Consider the following 19,917-nt stretch of genomic DNA (forward strand, 5'->3'; position numbering starts at 1 on the left):
CTCATTATATGTGCTACTAACACCATTATTCAAACACAGCTCTGTGCCTTGACTTCCAACCCTTGTACTTAGTGTTTCCCATTGAAGGAGAATTTCAGGACACGTAGAAACTAACAAGAAAGTGCTCTGCTTACTTCCTAGGCTCTGGTCATCAGACAAAAGCATTCTCTCACCATCTCCCTGTGTTGTTATTTCCCTTGTTTGACTTTAGGCATCTTAGCAGACTACAGAGAGACATGGGAAAGACCAGAAACACATCCCTGGACACTGTGGTGACAGATTTCATTCTCCTGGGCTTATCTCACCCCCCAAGTCTCAGGACCCTCCTCTTCCTGGTCTTCTTCACCATCTACATCCTGACTCAGCTGGGGAATCTGCTCATTTTGCTCACCGTGCGGGCTGACCCAAAGCTCCATGCTCGCCCCATGTACATGCTTCTGGGCGTCCTCTCATTCCTGGACATGTGGCTCTCCTCCGTCATCGTTCCCCGGTTAATTTTGAATTTTACACCTGCCAGCAAGGCAATCCCATTTGGTGGCTGTGTGGCTCAACTGTATTTCTTTCATTTCCTGGGCAGCACTCAGTGCTTCCTCTACACCTTGATGGCCTATGACAGGTACCTGGCCATATGCCAGCCCCTGCGCTACCCCATGCTCATGAATGGGAGGTTATGCACATTCCTTGTGGCGGGAGCGTGGGTGGCCGGCTCCATCCATGGGTCTATCGAGGCCACCCTGACCTTCCGACTGCCCTACTGTGGGCCCAACCAGGTGGATTATTTTTTCTGTGACATCCCTGCAGTATTGAGACTGGCCTGTGCAGACACCAGTGTCAATGAGCTTGTGACCTTTGTGGACATTGGGGTTGTGGCAGCCAGTTGCTTCCTGTTAATTCTGCTCTCCTATGCCAACATAGTCCATGCCATCCTGCGGATTCGCACTGCTGATGGGCGGCGCCGGGCCTTCTCCACCTGTGGCTCCCACCTAACCGTGGTCACAGTCTACTATGTCCCCTGTATTTTCATCTATCTTCGGGCAGGCTCCAAGAGTCCCCTGGATGGGGCAGTGGCTGTGTTTTACACCGTTGTCACTCCGTTACTGAACCCCCTCATCTATACACTGAGGAACCAGGAAGTGAAGTCTGCTCTTGGGAGAATAGCAGCAGGTAGAGGGGGTGGGGGTGAAAATAATAAATAGCTATAGGCTCAGGGACTACCTGCATTATCATTGCTACCACTCTTTCCAGCTCTTGCTGAATGTGGTAAATGTTTCAAAAATAGATTTGCTTTAATCCGAATAGAGTGTAATTCTACTAGGAAGAAGCTTCTAGAGCTATATTTAACCTCAACAAATCATCCATCACTCTTTTACACATTTGTGGGTGAAAACACATTCTACACAAAGGTTGAATATCAGGAGTAAATGCTCTGTATAGGAGGAGGGATTACTCAAGGCAAATTTGGGTAAACCCAGCATAAGGCTGCCCTTTACCCTTCATCAACTTGCTTTACTCCTAATTTCCCAAGCCTCTAAGCATTCAGGATTGTTTTTGTTTGTTTCGTGGATTTTTTTTTTTTTTTTTTTTTTGCTTGTTCAGGTTTGTTTTGTGTGGGGGTTTTTTGTGTTTGGGTTTTGTTTTTTGTGTTTTGTTTTGTTTTGCTTTTTAGGACTGCACCTGAGGCACATGGAGGTTCCCAGGCAAGGAGTCAAATCAGAGCTGTAGGTGTCAGCCTATGCCACAGCCACAGCAACACAGGATCCAAGCCACGTCTGCAACCTATACCTCAGCTCGCGGCAACACTGGATCTTTAGCCCACTAGCAAGGATAGGAATCAAACCTGTGTCCTCATGGATGCTAGATTGATTTACACTGAGCCATGACAGGAACTCCCATTCAGGATTGTTTTGCTCACATTCAGGCAAATCTATTCTCCCAAGCAGTTGGTGTGACTCTGTGTGGACCATTTCCTTCCAGCCCCTCATCCTCCCTCATGCAATAATTCACCATATTCTGTTTGCTCAGCTTCCAGAATATCTCTCTGGCTTCCTAAGTGGTCTCCTTGTCATTCCCATCCACATCCACACCACTTCCAGAGTTTTCTTTCTAAAATGTAAAACTAAATATATCATTCCTCTCCTTGTGAATATCACTGGGTTTCCACCGCATATAGATAAAACTGGACCTCTTCTCTTGGAATTCAAAGTCCCCCACAATCTGATCCTAAATACCTCATCTCCCAAGATCTCTCTACTTCCTTCTTCTCTCCTAGCCCCTCATTTGCCTGCTACTCCTTAAGCATTCTCTATACAGTTAGCCCTCCATATCCATAGCTGGAATCTGCGGGCACAAAACCTAAGGATGTGGAGGCCATCGTATTCACAGTATAAAGCCTTTTTTTTTGTTGTTGTTGTTTGTGTTTTGTTTTTTAGGGTTGCACCCGCAGCGTGGCGATTCCCAGGCTAGGGGTCCAATCGGAGTTACAGCTGCCAGGCCTACACCACAGCCACAGCAATGCCAGATCTGAGCCACATCTGCCACCCACACCACAGCTCAAAGCAATGCTAGATCCTTAACCCACTGAGCGACACCAGGGATTGAACCCGCAACCTCATACTTCCTAGTCAGATTTGTTTCCACTGCGCCACAACAGGAACTCCAAGCCATTTTTTTATAAGGGTCTTGAGCATCAGTGGGTTTGGGTATGGGGAGGGCGGGGACTCCTGGAACCAATCCTCTACAGATACCAGGGATGATTGTGCTTTCTTGTTCTGAGCTTTTACTTATTCTGTGTCAGAAATACACTTTTTCCTTCTCCACATTGGTAAACTGATGTTTTATGCTTCCTTCAAGGCCCAGGGGGAAAAAAAATCCTTATTCCTACAAGAAGTTTTCTCTAATGCTCCTAGTCAGAATCTTTATCCTCTTCCCTGTATTCCCATAGCCCTTTGACTTTTATAATAGCTCTTAGCATAGGCTGGCATGTGTTATAGTTTAGATCAGAGTTCTTAGAGAACAGAAAGACTGTTTCATTGGTGTTTGTGATTTCGCTTATGTGTAGAAACTGAAAGAACAGAACAGAAATAGTCATAGATACAAAGAACAAAATAGCGGTTGCCAGAGAGGATGGAGTGGGAGAATGGGCTAAATAGTTAAAGGAAATTAAGAGGCATGAGCTACCAGTTATAAAAAGAAGTCATTGGGGAGTTCCCACCATGGCTCAATGAACCCAACTAGGGTCCATGAGGATGCGGGTTCGATCCCTAGCCTCGCTCAGTGGGTTGGGGATCCAGTGTTGCCGTGAGCTGTGGTGTAGGTCACAGACACAGCTCAGATCCCATGTTGCTGTGGCTGTGGTGTAGACCAGCCGCTGTAACTCCGATTCCACCCCTAGCCTGGGAACCTCCATATGTGGTGGATGTGGCCCTAAAAAGCAAAAAAAAAAAACCTTTTTTTAAATAAAAAATAAGTCATAGGATGTAATATACAGAACAGGGAATATAGTCAATAAAGTAATAACTTTAAATGGTGACAGATGGTAACTAGAATTTAACGTGTTGAGCGCCTTGAAATGTATATAAAAATTGAATTACTATGTTGTACACCTGAAACTAATGTAAAGTGGTATGTCAGTCATATTTAAAAGTTTAGAAAAAAATCACTGCCCAGGGATCATGCAAAGTGTTATAGATGACGGTTGGATTGAATAACTTCTCATGTCCTTCTAACCCTGAGATTCTGTGTTTCTCCTAGTCTGTGGTTCTTATCTTAGCATCTTAGTAATTAAAAAATATGTTTCATACAATGTGAATGTACCAATATGAAAACACTTTTGATTAGTAACAACCAGAGTCGTTTTTCCTTCCTTTTTCTTCCAAATTTGTTTTTGGAAGAGAAGAGAAAACATAATGTGAAATCATCTGTTAAGCCCTATTGCCTTTGCCCCACCTGATGTTACAAAATTAGAAAAAGCTAGATACTAAGAGAGTTTCTCAGGAAGCAAAATGTGGATGTTGGTTTTATCTTATCACAGGGGTGCTATTACAAATACTCCCCAAGCTAAAAGTCTCACACACTGTAATGACTCTGGGGAAAATAAAGGATGTAACAGGAACACAAGAGACTAACTTTAGCAGTTACCTTCAGTGGAAGCAACAGACCCTCCTTCAGTTCAAAAGGAAACTGGGTGAGGATGTCTATACATAAACAGGCAAATAATAAAGCAAATTTCAGTAGTTTGGTCCTTTATCTTGTTCCAGCCAGAATTGCTTAATTAGGTCTTCTGCCATAAGCTCTTCACAATAACCACGGCTAACCCTTTGGGATTCAAAACCATTGAAATCTCTCTTAAGAACAGATTGATATCTCTTCTCCCAGACTGAGAAAGGACTTTCTGTGAAGGCTGACACAAGGTTACTCTCTCTCCCCCAAACAGCAACTGCCCTTGTCCTAGCCAATTTTCCAGAGTTAAATGCCACTTACAGGACTTGATCACTGCTGTGGGGAAGTACTGAAAAAAGAAGATATTCCCAAATATAGGTGATCACAGAGTAAGTTTCAGATAGGTAAATGTTGGATCCAAACACTGTGCAAAGCATTTCTCTGTCCAAGCCACTTTATCTCTCAATGTCTTTGCTTCTTTCATTATCCAATATATTTCTCTTTCTTCTCTCACAGAAATTTTACTTACTACTCTGCTAAGTCTAACTATGCAGCTACCATTTAGCCTTTTTATGTCAGGATGACACTGTCTCCCCAAGCCTTCCATTGACTACATCTTTCTCCAAAGCTACCCTTTTTCGGAGGTTCATTCCCTGCCTAGATCCAGTGCCAACCAGAGAAGGTAAGAGCATCCTGGAGTTCTCTGCTGCTTCCGTCTTTATTCTTTTCTGTTTAGTCCTTTCCAGGTCCCTTCTCTCACCTGTAAGACAGGTACTCTCCCCAAAATTTGAAGGATGGGTGTGAGTAAAACTATAATCTGATTTCTGTGTCAGTGACTATTTTAAATAGACAGTTTAAACTCACTGCTTATAAGGATATTATATTTTAATGAAAACTTTTTAGTCTCATTTCTCCGACTTAGTAACTCTAATTTTTCTCATTTATATATATATGTATTGATTCCATTGTTACTCTTCTTTGGATTTTTTTCAGTTTTACGTGTCTTATTATAGAATTCAGAAAATGGCAATAGATTATGCATTTTCCAAGTATTCGAGACAATTTTGTTGTTGTTGTTGTTTTTAGGGCCGCACCCGAAGCATATGAAAGTTAGGGGTCGAATCAGAGCTGTAGCTGCTGCCCTACACCAATAGCCATGGCAACACGGGATCTGAGCCACGTCTGTGACCTACATCACAACTCATGGCAATGCTGGAGCCTTAACCCACTGAGTAAGGCTAGGGAGCGAACCTGCGTCCTCATGGATACTAGTTAGGTTCATTACCACTGAGGCATGACGGGAACTTCCTTGAGATGATTTTTGTAAATTTAAAAGATTGTGCTTTGAATTGATTTTCAAAAATAGTCAATTTTTTAAAAGCTTTCTTCATGGCCATTTGAGACATGATTGACTAGAAGTAGGCATATAATTTGGGATTGGAATTAAGCAAAACATCTTCTGAATTGCAGTCAAGCCTGTGCCCTTTGCCTCATTTAAAAAGATACCTGGGAGTTCCCGTTGTGGCGCAGTGGTTAACAAATCCGACTAGAAACCATGAGGTTGCGGGTTCGGTCCCTGCCCTTGCTCAGTGGGTTAACGATCCGGCGTTGCCGTGAGCTGTGGTGTAGGTTGCAGACGCGGCTCGGATCCCAAGTTGCTGTGGCTCTGGCATAGGCCAGTGGCTACAGCTCCAATTGGACCCCTAGCTTGGCAAACTCCATATGCCGTGGGAGTGGCCCAAGAAATAGAAAAAAAAAAAAGATAAAAAGATACCTATCCCCTGGGCGAATTGGCCATGAATAATTTTTAATGGTCAATATTATAGGTTTATAGTCAATTTGTGGTCCAACTGATGATATCCATATATTTTCAAATGTGTTTGTACTAGATGACCTTTTATATTGTCATCAAGTCACAATTCAGAAACACATTGCATCAATATCTTCACAGCCTAAGTTTGTGTAAAATGGACCAGGCAATGGTCTACTTTTTAAAAAATTACTCTGGAGTTCCCTGGTACCCCAGCATCTAAGGATATGGCATTGTGACTACTTTGACACAAGTTCGATTCCTGACTTGAGAACTTCCATATGCTGCAGACATGGCCAAAAAGGAAAAAGAAAAAGAAAGAAAGAAAAGAAAAAGAAACAAAGTATTGCTCAGTATGATAGAATACCAGGCAATGACATGAGATGAGCAACTTCACAGATTCATGGTAACAAAATTTGACTCTTGTTTGATTTTAGACCTTGCAATTATTGCTGCTACATCTAGGTATAGAAACAGAGCAACAACACCAGGTTGGAATCTTTGACAGAATGAACCATCAGGCTCTTAAAATCGTTATTTAGATCACAAAGCTCTGGCTTCAGGACACTGAGGATTAATGTTGCCAGTGAATCTTTAAAATTCCTAATGATTTAGCAATCTGAAATTACATGATTTACTAACTGTTATGCCTTACTTGTGGTAGTGATATTAAGTAAAATGCAGAAAGAAGGAGTTCTCATTGTGGCTCAGAGGTAATGAACCTGATGAATATCCATGAGGATGCAGGTTTCATCCCTGCCTCGCTCATTAAGGATCCAGCATTGCCATGAGCTGTGGTATAGGTTGCAAAGGCAGCTTGGATCTGGCGTTGCTGTGACTGTGATATAGGCCAGCAGCTGCAGCTTCTATTTGACCCCTAGCCTGGGAACTTCCATGTACCATGACTGCAGCCCTAAAAAGAAAAAAAAAATGTGAAAAGAGTACTGGGCTAAAAACTGTAAAACTTGTTTGGAGTACGTAGTTAGCACTGTACAACTATGGGGCTTCTTTGTCATTTAACTCCTCTGAAGATCAGGAGAACACTACACAGCTATAAAATACCATCATTATGCCATGAGTTCGTATCACCTTAATCCACTGAGGTTTCATCAGTGCCATGCCTTTTTTTTCCTTTGTGCCATGTTTGTGTCTTTCTCTCTCCATTCTCTCCCTCTCTCCCCTCCTTCTCTCTCACCCTGCCTCCATCCCTTCCTCAATTCATTCTCTTTCCTTTTCTCTCCCTCTCTCTCATTCTTTCTCTCTTCCTTCCATCCCTCTCCTACCCCTCATCTCTAGCTTTCCTCTCCAGTTAAGGCTTTTAGGCACCTCAAACCCACACATGGGATATTAATGAGTCAGAGTAAGTCAAGGGGTATTCACCAAATGAATACCAAGTTCATGCTTGGAGATCTATGATAATGACAGTGGCATGGGGAAGAAGGTTATGACAGATCAGAAGCAAGTTGTCCTACTAACCTTTGTGACTAAATGGGGAAGAAAAAAACTGTTAAAGAAGGAGAGAAAAACTTAGTTGCAACTGAGATAAAATCACAGCTATTACACAGGTCTACATCTCTTCCCCTCATTCCTCCCACTCTGATGGCTCTAAAATCTAAGGGTAATATTAGGGAATCCACAACACACACACGGTGCTGATTCTTGTTTTATTAAACCAGAAAGAATAGTATTTCCTATCCCCAGGAAATCTCCCCAAAGAAATAACAATTCCAAGAGAATAATTCAGAGACCAGATAATTTTCCCTAATGCAAACAAGAAAACAGTATAAAAAACAAATGAAGGAGTTCCCATCGTGACTCAGTGGTTAACAAATCTGACTAGGAACCATGAGGTTGCGGGTTTGATCCCTGGCCTTGCTCAGTGGGTTAAGGATCCGGCATTGCCATGAGCTGTGGTGTAGGTCGCAGATGCTGCTCAGATCCCGAGTTGCTGTGGCTCTGGTATAGGCTGGTGGCTATAGCTCCAATTAGACCCCTAGCCTGGGAACCTATGCCATGGATGCAGCCCTAGAAAAGACAAAAAAAAAAATTAGAAAAATGACTAGGGAATCTATGAAGTTTGGAAAATATGTTGAAAAGCAGAGACAGTCTAAAAGAGACACTGGAGAAGAAAATAGAGTAAAATGTATCCTCACCACTGCCCAGAAGAAAGATACTGTATCTGAAGGGAAGATTAAACTATTCCCTTAGGTAAGGGGACCGTGTAATTTACCAGGTATAATTCAGTGAGACCTATTGCTGGGTAAATTAACTGTGCTCCATCAGATTGCTCTGATTCAAAATACATCTAACTCCTGATTTTATTTCCAGAGGACTTGATATTAGTAAGTGGTTGCTCTGATTGGTTAACCCACCATCTCAGTCATGGGAGTGAGATCTCCCACTATAAATTAACAGATTGGTTGTTTACAAGTCATTCTCTCAGGTATTTGCATATGTGAACTGATTTCCCAATGCCTGTTCGTGAGAGACCTGACCAAATCAGGTTTCTAAATCTGCAGAGTCTGTAGTCTCCTGGTGGTGCAACAGTTTAAGGATCTGGCATTGTCACTGCTGTGGCTCAGGTCCTGGAACTTCAGCTGCCTCAGGCACAGCCCAATAAATAAAAATAAAAAATAAATCTGCAAAGTTTAACATCAGAGTTTTGTGACCCCAGAAACCTACAGCATCCCATGACAACTAAATCAGAGCAGCCACCTGAGCTCTTACAGGCCAAGACTGCTATGGGAAACAGTTATGAATTTCTCAAGGCACTTTTTTTTAATTAAATTTTATTTTTTTATTACTCAAATGAATTTATCACATCTGCAGTTGTATAATGATGATCACAATCCAATTTCACAGGATTCCATCCCACAACCCAAGAACATCCTCCCACCTCCCAAAATGTCTCCTTCAGAGACCATAAGTTTTTCAATGTCTGTGAGTCAGCATCTGTTCTGCAAAGAAGTTCCGTCTGTCCTTTTTTCAGATTCCACATGTCAGTAAAAGCACTGGATGTTGGTGTCTCATTGTGTGGCTGACTTCACTTAGCATGATAATTTCTAGGTCCATCCATGTTGCTAAAAATGCTGGTATTTCATTCCTTTTAATGGCTGAGTAATAGTCCATTGTGTATATGTACCACATCTTCTAGATCCACTCCTCTGTTGATGGACATTTAGGTTGTTTCCATGTCTTGGCTATTGCAAAGAGTGCTGCAATGAACATCGGAATACATGTGTCTTTGCGAGTCGTGGTTTTCTCTGGATAGATATCTAGGAGTGGGATTGCTGGATCAAATGATAGTTCTATGTTTAGTTTTCTGAGGAATTGCCATACTGTTTTCCACAGTGGTGCACCAATTTACAATCCCACCAACAGTGTAATAGGGTTCCTTTTTATCCACACCCTCTCTAGCACTTCTTGTTTGTAGACTTTTTTATGCTGGCCATTCTGGCTGGTGTAAGGTGGTACCTCATAGTGGTTTTGATTTGCATTTCTCTAATAATGAGTGATGTTGAAAATGTGTTTTTTTGGCCATCTGTATGTCATCTTTGGAGAATTGTCTGTTTAGGTCTTCTGCGCCATTTTTTGGTATGGTGCTGCAAAAGGTATTTATAAATTTTGGAGATTAACCCCAGTCAGTTGATTCATTTGCAAAGATTTTCCCCCATTCTGTGGGTTGTCTTTTCGTTTTATTTAGAGTTTCCTTTGCTGTGCAGAAACTTTTAAATTTGAGTAGTTCCCATTTGCTTATTTTTGTTTTTATTGTCAATACTCTAAGAGGTGAGTCTGAGAAGATGTTGCTGTCATTTATGTCAGAGAGTGTTTGGCCTATGTTTTCCTCTAAGAGTTTTATAGTGTCTGGTCTTATATCTAGGTCTTTAATCCATTTGGAGTTTATTTTTGTGTGTGGTGTTAGGGAGTGTTCTAATCTCATTCTTTTCCATGTGGCTGTCCAGTTTTCCCAACACCACTTATTGAACAAGCTGTCCTTTCTCCATTGTATATTCTTGCCTCCTTTGTCATAGATTAGTTGGCTGTAGGTGTGTGGGTGTAATTCTGGGCTTTCTATCCTGTTCCACTGATGTATATTTCTGTCTTTGTGCCAGTACCATATGATTTTGATCACTGTTGCTTTGTGGTATAGTCCGAAGTCCAGGAGCCTGATTCCTCCAGCTCCATTTTTCTTTTTCAGGATGTCTTTGGCTATTCTGGGTCTTTTGTGCTTCCAAACAAACTTTAAAATATTTTGTTCAAGTTCTGTGAAAAATGTCCTTGGTCATTTGATAGGGATTGCATTGAATCTGTAGATTGCTTTAGGTAGTATAGTCATTTTGATAATATTAACTTTTCCAATCCACGAGCATGGTATATCTTTCCATCTATTTGTATCATCTTTGAATTCTTTCATCAGTGTCTTATAGTTTTCAGAGTACAGGTTTTTTGTCTCTTCAGGTAGGTTTACCCCTAGATATTTTATTCTTTTGGATGCGATGGTAAATGGGGTTGCTTCCCTAATTTCTTTCTGATCTTTCATTGTTAGTGTAGAGAAATGCCATCGATTTCTGTGTATTAATTTTGTATCCTGTGACTTTGCCAAATTTGTGGATGAGCTCTAACGGTTTTCTGGTAGAGTCTTTAGGATTCTCTAGGTATAGTATCATGTCATCTGCAAATAGCGATAGTTTTACTTCTTCCTTTCCAATTTGGGTTCCTTTTATCTCTTTGACTTCTCTGATTGCTGTGGCTAGGACTTCCAAAACCATGTTGAAGAGTAGTGGCAAGAGCGGACATCCTTGTCTTGTTCCTGATCTCAGCAGGAATTCTTTCAGCTTTTCACCATTGAGAATGATGTTTGCTGTGGGTTTGTCATATATGGCCTTTATCATGTTGAGGTAGGTTCCCGTTATGCCCACTTTCTGAAGGGTTTTTATCAGAAATGGGTGTTGGATTTTGTCAAAGGCTATTTCCGCATCTATTGAGAGGTTCATGTGGTTTTTATTCTTCAGTTTTTTTGTTTTTTTTTTTTTTTTGTCTTTTGTCTTTTGTTGTTGTTGTTGTTGTTGCTATTTCTTGGGCCGCTCCCGCGGCATGTGGAGGTTCCCAGGCTAGGGGTCGAATCGGAGCTGTAGCCACCGGCCTACGCCAGAGCCACAGCAACGCGGGATCCGAGCCGCGTCTGCAACCTACACCACAGCTCACGGCAACGCCGGATCGTCAACCCACTGAGCAAGGGCAGGGACTGAACCCACAACCTCATGGTTCCTAGTCGGATTCATTAACCACTGCGCCACGACGGGAACTCCATTATTCTTCAGTTTTTTAATGTGGTGTATCACACTGATGGATTTGCAGATATTGAAGAACCCTTGCATCCCTGGGATAAATCCCACTTGATTACGATGTATAATCCTTTTAATGTATTGTTGGACACGGTTTGCTAGTATTTTGTTGAGGATTTTTGCATCAATGTTCATCAGTGAAATTGGCCTGTAGTTTTCTTTTTTTGTGGAATCTTTGTTTGGTTTTGGTACCAGGGTGATGGTGGCCTCATAGAATGAGTTTGGGAGTATCCCTTCCCCTGCAAATTTTTGGAATAGTTTCAGAAGGATAGGTGTTAGCTCTTCTGTAAATGTTTGATAGAATTCGCCTGTGAAGCCATCTGGTCTTGGACTTTTGTTTGTTGGAAGATTTTTTTTTAATTTAATTTTTTTTTACAGAATAAAATACATATATTTAAACACAATTACATTACACAGATTATTATATCACAGATCTTAAGAAACAGATTAAGTGACTCCCACTGGAGAAGTGGAATGGAAAATATGCTGAGACAAATAGGAAATTTATTCTATACTTTATCCCACTTTGTATGACTTACATCTTTATTATTTAGTATTATCTATTACATTTCAATTTTTCTTTAAATATTAGCATTATGTTAAAATTGTGTATATTATGCAACTACAATTTATAAATAAGAAAGACTTATGTTCCATTAAATATTTTATATAGCATAATAAAAAGAATAACTGGTAAGAATAACAAAAATAATACACCCCCTGAAAATAAGTAAAATATAAAATGCATAAATTGATTAAAAAACAGTGTAACTATATAAATATGTCCTCACAATTTGTTACATCTTGTTGATTCTTCAATAAAGGCATTACACCTTTCTAGGTGATGTGATAAACAAGACATTATAGACCTTACATTGTACCATGGAGAGAAATGGTTATTAATAATACAGTTGTAGAACTGTATTATTTAATTGTACAGGTGCATTATTTAATTATAATTATCATAAATTCTTTGATGGAGAGGAAATCAGAATTAGATCTAAGAAGACCAGCATTCCAAGAGTGATGTCAAATGACCCCCTTCATGGTGGATTATGCACTTATTTACTATGAGATATATTTATTCTCCAGAGAATCCTTGCTTGTATATCAATTGTAAATTTTTGGTTTGCAATTATTCTGAAGTTTTGATATAAGAGTCTATATGTATATGAGATTGTTTTAAGTTGTTGTTCTCTTAATTGCAAGTTCATCTCCCATGTCCTGCATTAGCACCCAGCTCTTCTAATGATTTCCGATTCTGGTGGTATAATTGCGCATGGATGATTTTGTATCTTTACTGTATGAATACCTTTACTGGTGAGCTTTGTCATTTGTGGAATTTTTATTTCCTGCTGCTGTCTTTTCTTTTCTGCCTAGAGAAGTTCCTTTAGTATTTGTTGTAAGGCTGGTTTAGTGTTGCTGAATTCTCTCAGCTGTTGCTTATCTGTGAAGGTTTTGATTTCTCCTTCAAATCTGAATGAGAGCCTTGCTGGGTAAAGTAATCTTGGTTGGAGGTTTTTTCCTTTCATCACGTTAAGTATATCATGCCACTCCCTTCTGGCCTGCAGAGTTTCTGCTGAAAAATCTGCTGATAACCTTATTGGGGTTCCCTTGTATGTTACTTGTTTCTTTTCCCTAGCTGCTTCCAAGATTTTCTCTTTGTCTTTAATTTTGGTCAGTTTGATTAATATGTGTCTCAGTGTATTCCTCCTTGGGTTTATTTTATATGGTACTCATTGTGCTTCCTGGATTTGAATGAGTGGTTCCTTTCCCCTGTTAGGGAAGTTTTCAGCTATTATCTCTTGGAATATTTTTTCTGTCCCCTTCTCTCTCTCTTCTCCTTCTGGCACCCCTATAATATGGGTGTTCGTGTGCTTCATGTTGTCCCAGAGTTCTCTGAGACTTTCTTCACTTGTTTTCAATCTTCTTTCTCTTTTCTGTTCTGCATCCGTCATTCCCACTAATCTGTCCTCCACCTTGCTTATTTGTTCTTCTGCCTCCTGTATTCTGCTGTTAGCTGCTTCTAGTGAATTTCTTATTTCAGTTATTGTATTTTGCATCTCTTCTTGTTTAAGTTTGATGTCTTGTATCTCTTTGCTTAGTGTTTCCTGTAAGTTATCCATCTTTGCCTCTAGTTTATTTCCAATGTCTTGCATCATCTTCAGCATCAACAATCTAAAGTCTTTTTCCTGGAGGCTAAGAATCTCCTCATCACTTAGCTGATTTCCTGGGGTTTTTCCTTTCTCCCTCATCTGAGTTATAGTTCTCTGTCTCTTCATTTTTATAGGCTTTTGGTGTGGTGGCCTTTTTATAGATAATAGGGTTGTAGCCTCTCTTACTTCTGGTGTCTGCCCCCTTGTGGCTGAAGTCAGTATGGGGGCTTGCTGTAAGCTTCCTGATGGGAGGGGCTGATGCCTGCCCACTGGTAGGTGGAGCTGATTCTAATCCCTCTGGGTGGGTGGGGATTAGTCTCTGGATGGGATTAGAGGGAGCTGTGTGCCTGAGGGGTCTTTAGGCAGCCTGCTTACTGAGGGGTGTGGCTGTGAGCCCACATGGATTGTTGTTTGCCCTGGGGCTTCTCAGTGCTGACTAACTGTTCCCAAAATGGCCACCTCCAGAGAAAGGCAGCTGCTGAATATTCCTGAGAGCTTTGCTTCCAATGTTCTTCCCTCACAACAAGCCACATTCACCCCTGGTTTCCAAGGATGTCCTCCAAGAGCTGCAGTCAGGTTTGACCCAGATTCCTATGGAGACTTTGCTTTGCCTTGGGACCCAGTGCACATGAAAGTCTGTGTGCGCCTTTTAAGAATGGGCTGTCCATTTCCCCCAGTCCTGTGGAGCTCCTGCACACAAGCCCCAGTGGCCTTCAATGCCAGATGCTCCAGGGGCTCTTTCTCCCAGGGCTAGATCCCCACACGTGGCAGTTTGATGTGGGGCTCAGAACTCTCACTCCTGTAGGTGAGTCTCTGTGAACCAGTTAGTTTCCAGCCTGTGGGGCTTCCCACCCAGGAAGTATGGGGTTGTTTACATCACATAATCACCCCTCCTCCCTCTTGATGTGGCCTCCTCTTTGTCTTCTGGAGTAGGATATCTTCTTTAAGGTTTCCGGTCCATTTGGCTGAAGATTGCTCAGACTTTAGTTGTGAATTTTGTTGTTTTTAGGAGAAAAGTTGAGCTCCAGTCCTTCTATTCTGCCATCTTAATCCCGTCTCTCTCAAGGCACTTGTGTGAGAACCTAAACCCTCTGCACTTTCTCAGCTTGGGAAGTGGGGAGAGGAGGCTAGTGTCTGTAGCCATGGCATCTGGAAGACTTCTGTGGTCAATTTTTTGAAGTTCAACTATCACTGCTTTCTTGCAACTAAAATATTTTAAAAATCAATACTGCTATTCCACTCACTTGAAAAAGGATAACATGACATGGAGTAGAAGGATTCCCTGCTTCTTTTTTATGTTCTATAAAAGATGGTTAAATAATGAGGGCTAACCTTTGATAGAGCATAGATAAGGTAGATTTAAAGTTAAGCATTCAACGTAAAAATTTTGAGCATAATTGTCCATTATTCGTCACTACTTGTCAGAACTGGAACTGGAGTTTCATTCCCTATCCTAGTAACCTCAATAAGGAAAGAAAACCCAGAGGAGATGTGAAACTTGTTAAAAACCAAAAGGCAAGCTAATGACCCAGATGCATTTAATATTAACATTTAGGGTTTTCTTTCAGCAGTAGGATCATCTGTCCATGAGGTCTTACTCAAGAGTTACAAGTTCCCTGCTCTTTGCTTTCACTTGACCCAGAGCACAAGAGTGAAGGTGGGAGGGAATCATTAATCAGATAGCTCCTAACATTCTCATGTTTTCACATTCTGTGTTTTAAGTTTTATTGAAGTATAGTTGATTTACAATGTTTGTGATAATTTCTGCTGTACAACAGAGTGATTCAGTTATACATGTACACACATCCATCCTCTTTCAGATTCTTTTCCCACACAGATCATCACAGAATATTGGGTAGAGTTCTCTGTGCTATACAGCAGGTTCCTATTGGCCAATCATTCTATATACCTCAGTGTGCATATGCCAATCCCAACCCCCAGTCCATCCCCCCATCCCACCCCGCAACTTGTACCCTTTGGTAAACCATAAGTTTTTCAAAGTCTGTGAGTCTGTTTCTATTTTCTAAATAAGTTCATTTGTATCCTTTTTTTAAGATTCTACATATAAGTGAAACCATATGACTTTTGTCTTTCACTGTCTGACTAACTGTACTTAGTATGATAATTTCTGGGTCCATGCATGTTACTGAAAATGGCATTTTTCATTCTTTTTAATGGCTGAGTAATATTCCATCGTACATATGTACCACATCTTCTTTATCAATTCCTCTGTCAATGGACATTTGGGTTACCTCCATGTCTTGGCCATTGTAAATAGTGCTTCAATAAACTTTGGGGTGCATATTTCCTTTTAAATTATGGTTTAGGTACCCAGGAGTGGGATTGCTGGATCATATGGTAGTTCTATTTTCAGTTTTTTTAAGAAACTCCATATTATTTTCCACAGAGGTTATACCAATTGACATTCCCACCAACAGTGTAAGAGGATCCCCTTTTCTCTGCACCCTCTCTAGCGCTTACTGTTTGAGGACTTTTTGATGATGGCCATTCTGGCTAGTGTAAGGTGGTATCTCATAGTAGTTTTGACTTGCATTTCTCTAATAATTAGTGATGTTGAGCATCTTTTCATGTGGTTCTGGCCATCTGTATGTTTTCTCAGAAGAAATATCTATTTAGATCTTCTGACCATATTTTGATTGGGTTGTTTCGGTTTTTTGGGTTTTTTTTTTTGTTTGTTTTTGTTTTTGTTTTTGTTTTTTGATATGGAGTACCAGGAGGTGTTTGTAGAGTTTGGAGATCAATCCCTTATCAGTCATTTCTTTGCAAATATTTTCTCCCATTCCGCCCATTCTGTGGGTCATCTTTTCATTTTGTTTATGGTTTCCTTTTCTGTGCAAAAAAAATTGAAGTTAAATTAAGTTCCACTTGCTTATTTTTGTTTTTATTTTCATTATTCTAGGAGGTGCATCTGAGAAGATATTGCTGAAGTTTATGTCAGAGAATGTTTGGCCTATGTTTTCCTCTAAGAGTTTTATAGTGTCTGGTCATACATTTAGGTCTTAAATCTGTTCTGAGTTTATTTTTGTGTATGGTGTTAGAGAGTGTTCTAATTTCATTTTTTCTGTGTAGCTGTCCAGTTTTCCTGGCACCACTTACTGAGGACTGTCTTTTCTCCATTGAATATTCTTTCCTCCTTTATCATAGATTAGCTGACCATCTGACATTCTCTGTTAATCTCACTCTCTTCTGAGTGCTGTGAATCACTCCTGAGCAAAATCAACCAACTCCTATCAATTTTTTTAACATCATTTCAAGCCATGAATTTAGATTATTAAAGAGTCCTACAATTAGGGAAAGTTTTTAAAACTCATTTAATCCAACACTTTTAATTCAGGTGGGGAAGTGTCAATCACGAAGTTAAACTAAAAAGTAAATCTCCCACATTGAAAGTCATCCTTTCTCTTCTACCCATGCTCTCATCCTGTTCCTCTCACCCTCTCCAGTCATCCTTGCTTTTTCTTTCATCTCTGACATCTCCCTGTGGTCATGTCTCTTTGTTTCCTTCTCTCTTCTCTTTATTTACCATGTCCCAAGGCTAAATTATCATATACGAAGAATCTGAAATACATAGCACCCAGGTACCAATCACAACTTTTCTTATGTGTTTACACCCTCATAGGCATTCTTTAAACAATTTGGAGAGTAGACCTGTATAGTTTCAAGCATTGTCACATACAAGTAACCATTTAATCAAAATTCTATTCCATTTTCTTTACCTCAAAGGGAGAAAAGGAATTTTCTTGTTTCCTTTTTGCATACTCCCCACTCTATGTAAGTTCATGTCCTAGGAGAGATAAGAATAAGCCAGTGGCCTCTGGAAGTTTCTGAACTGGCAGAGCATCTAGCAAAACAGATGTCCTTTCCCACACATATTGTTTCCAATAAACCCTTCATCTTTGGTCAAAGTGTTCCAAGTGCAAACACCTAGGAGAAAACTTTCTCTATAAAGATCCACAGAGTAAATATTTTAGGCTTTGCAGTCCAGACGTAGGTATGTAATGCTGTCATCATAGCACCAAAGCAGCCACAGACAATATGTAAATGAGCATGGCTGTGTTCCAATGAAACTTTATTTACATACAGGCAACCCCTCCCGTAGAACCTACTTTCTCCCGTTTGTCATCCCTCCACATAAGAGAGAACTTCTCTGCACTGTCCCTGGTTTTATTATCTGTCTCTCTCTCGAGTTCCTCCTCCCTTCCCTCTCACCTCTGTGCTAACTCCTTCCTCTTTTGTCCATTCTCTAGGTAAGTTCTCTCCAGAGGATGGAAAGAGTCAATAGCACATTGTTGACTGAGTTCTTTCTGACGGGAATTCCCTACCCACCCCAGCTAAGGACATTTCTTTTTGTGTTCTTCTTGCTCATCTACGTCCTGACCCAGCTGGGGAACCTGCTCATTCTAATCACTGTCTGGGTAGACCCGCAGCTCCATGCCCGTCCCATGTACATCTTCCTTGGTGTTCTCTCCATCATCGACATGGGCATCTCTTCCATCATCGTCCCTCGCCTCATGATGAACTTCACTTTAGACATCAAGCCCATCCCATTTGCTGGCTGTGTTGCTCAACTCTATTTCTATCACTTTTTGGGCAGCACCCAGTGTTTCCTCTACACCCTGATGGCCTACGATAGGTACCTGGCTATATGCCAGCCTCTGCGCTACCCTGTTCTCATGAATGCTAAGCTGAGTTCCTTGCTTGTGGCTGGAGCTTGGGTGGCAGGATCCCTCCATGGGGCTCTTCAGGCCATCCTAACCTTCCGTCTGCCCTACTGTGGGCCCAACCAGGTAAATTACTTCTTCTGTGACATCCCCGCAGTTTTGAGGCTTGCCTGTGCTGATACAACAGTCAATGAGCTGGTGACCTTTGTGGACATTGGGGTGGTGGTTGCCAGTTGCTTCTCCCTGATCCTCCTCTCCTATGTACAGATTATTCAGGCCATCCTGAGAATCCGTACAGCTGACGGGCGACGCCGGGCCTTTTCAACCTGTGGAGCCCATGTAATCGTGGTAACCGTGTACTATGTGCCCTGTGCCTTCATCTACTTAAGGCCTGAAACCAACAGCCCCCTGGATGGAGCAGCTGCCCTATTCCCCACAGCCATCACTCCTTTCCTCAACCCCCTCATCTATACTCTGCGAAACCAGGAGGTGAAACTGGCTCTGAAAAGAATGATAGGAGGCCCTAGGACTAAAAGTGAGGTTTGAAAGTGTCTGTCCCCCAATGGGGAAGCCTTCACATTGACAGTTCATTTTAATGTTTAGCTTTCAGTGAATTTTTTTCTTCTTTTTCTCTTTTACATAGCTACGTAACATCAGTACAAGATCAAACATAGTTAAAAGCAAAACACTCTCTAGGGGCTCCTTAGTGCCTCCTTCAGATAAACAACCATCAGCTGCTCCTGAGTAGCAAGTGAGACTAAGGTCATCAGATGGTAGCCTGGTAAATTTAGACATCCAGAGGACTGGCATACCAAAGGCATCCAGTGGGCTATAGGCACATTGCTCAAGCCCTTATAAGAGGAGTTCTTTTGCTAGGAGAAGGTTCTTCAGTTCTGTTCCAACTGGACATATGCCCTAGGAGCTGGTGCTAGAAAAGAAACTATAGATGCCCTGCTGTGTGCATCTTTACAGGCCTGACTTGGAGGACTTACTTAGGCCACTATGGGATGTGAACTAAAGTATTTACTCTACCTTGCCCACTGAAGAAATAAACCTTTTCTTAAACTGGTACTTTCACAAACCAAACCAAATTAAATAAGCCAAAAAAAGAAGATATAATAGAGTCTCTCCAAATGTCTCAATAACAAATTCTCCTATGCCAAAAAAATAAAACTCATATTTCGCATTAAAAGAAAATAGGGCAATTCTGAGCTCCTGGTGGCTCAGCGGGTTAAAAATCTAGCATTGTTACTGCTATGGCTCTGGTTATTGCTGGGGCGTGAGTTCGATTTCTGACCCAGAAAATTTCACGTGCTGTCATGACTGTGGCAAAAAAAGGAAGGAAGATAAAAAGGGAAGAAAAAAAGAAATAGAAAATAAATAGGACAATTAGAGTTCCCGTCATGGCTCAGCAGTGAGAAACCCAAATAGTATCCATGAGGACGCAGATTCTATCCCTGGCCTCGCTCAGTGGGTTAAAGGATCCTGCGTTGCTTTGAGCTGTGGTGTAGGTTTCAGATGCAGCTCAGATACTCTATTGCTGTGGCTGTGGTGTAGGCCAGCTCTGATTTGACACCTAGCCTGGGAACTTCCATATGCAGAGCGTGTGGCCCTAAAAAGAGGAAGGGAGGAAGAGAGGAAGGAAGGAAAGAAAAAGAAAATAGGGCATTTAATCAGAGCATAAGATAATTTATCCAATTTTTTGTTTCATATCTGTTTAGATTTGTAAGGTTGACAAACCTTGGTTGAGTTGGCCAGGACCTAAT

At 41.1% G+C, this 19,917-nt stretch overlaps 3 protein-coding genes across 3 annotated transcripts in view; all 3 read left to right on the top strand.

The window, feature by feature from the left end:
- Positions 1-19,917, top strand: part of SALL2 (spalt like transcription factor 2) — a 101,024-nt gene that overhangs the window by 22,678 nt on the left and 58,429 nt on the right. The window lies entirely within an intron of this gene.
- Positions 216-1,556, top strand: LOC100518203 (olfactory receptor 10G2-like). Its single transcript, XM_003128587.4, has one exon. It carries the CDS (start codon positions 237-239, stop codon positions 1,194-1,196), a length of 960 nt encoding a protein of 319 aa, XP_003128635.2. The 5' UTR covers positions 216-236; the 3' UTR covers positions 1,197-1,556.
- LOC100512910 (olfactory receptor 10G3) lies at positions 17,756-19,374 on the top strand. The gene has a single exon (XM_003128578.4). It carries the CDS (start codon positions 17,756-17,758, stop codon positions 18,695-18,697), a length of 942 nt encoding a protein of 313 aa, XP_003128626.1. The 3' UTR covers positions 18,698-19,374.

This window comes from Sus scrofa, chromosome 7 (genome assembly GCF_000003025.6).
Source record: "Sus scrofa isolate TJ Tabasco breed Duroc chromosome 7, Sscrofa11.1, whole genome shotgun sequence".
In the NCBI taxonomy this organism is placed as follows: Eukaryota; Metazoa; Chordata; class Mammalia; order Artiodactyla; family Suidae; genus Sus; species Sus scrofa.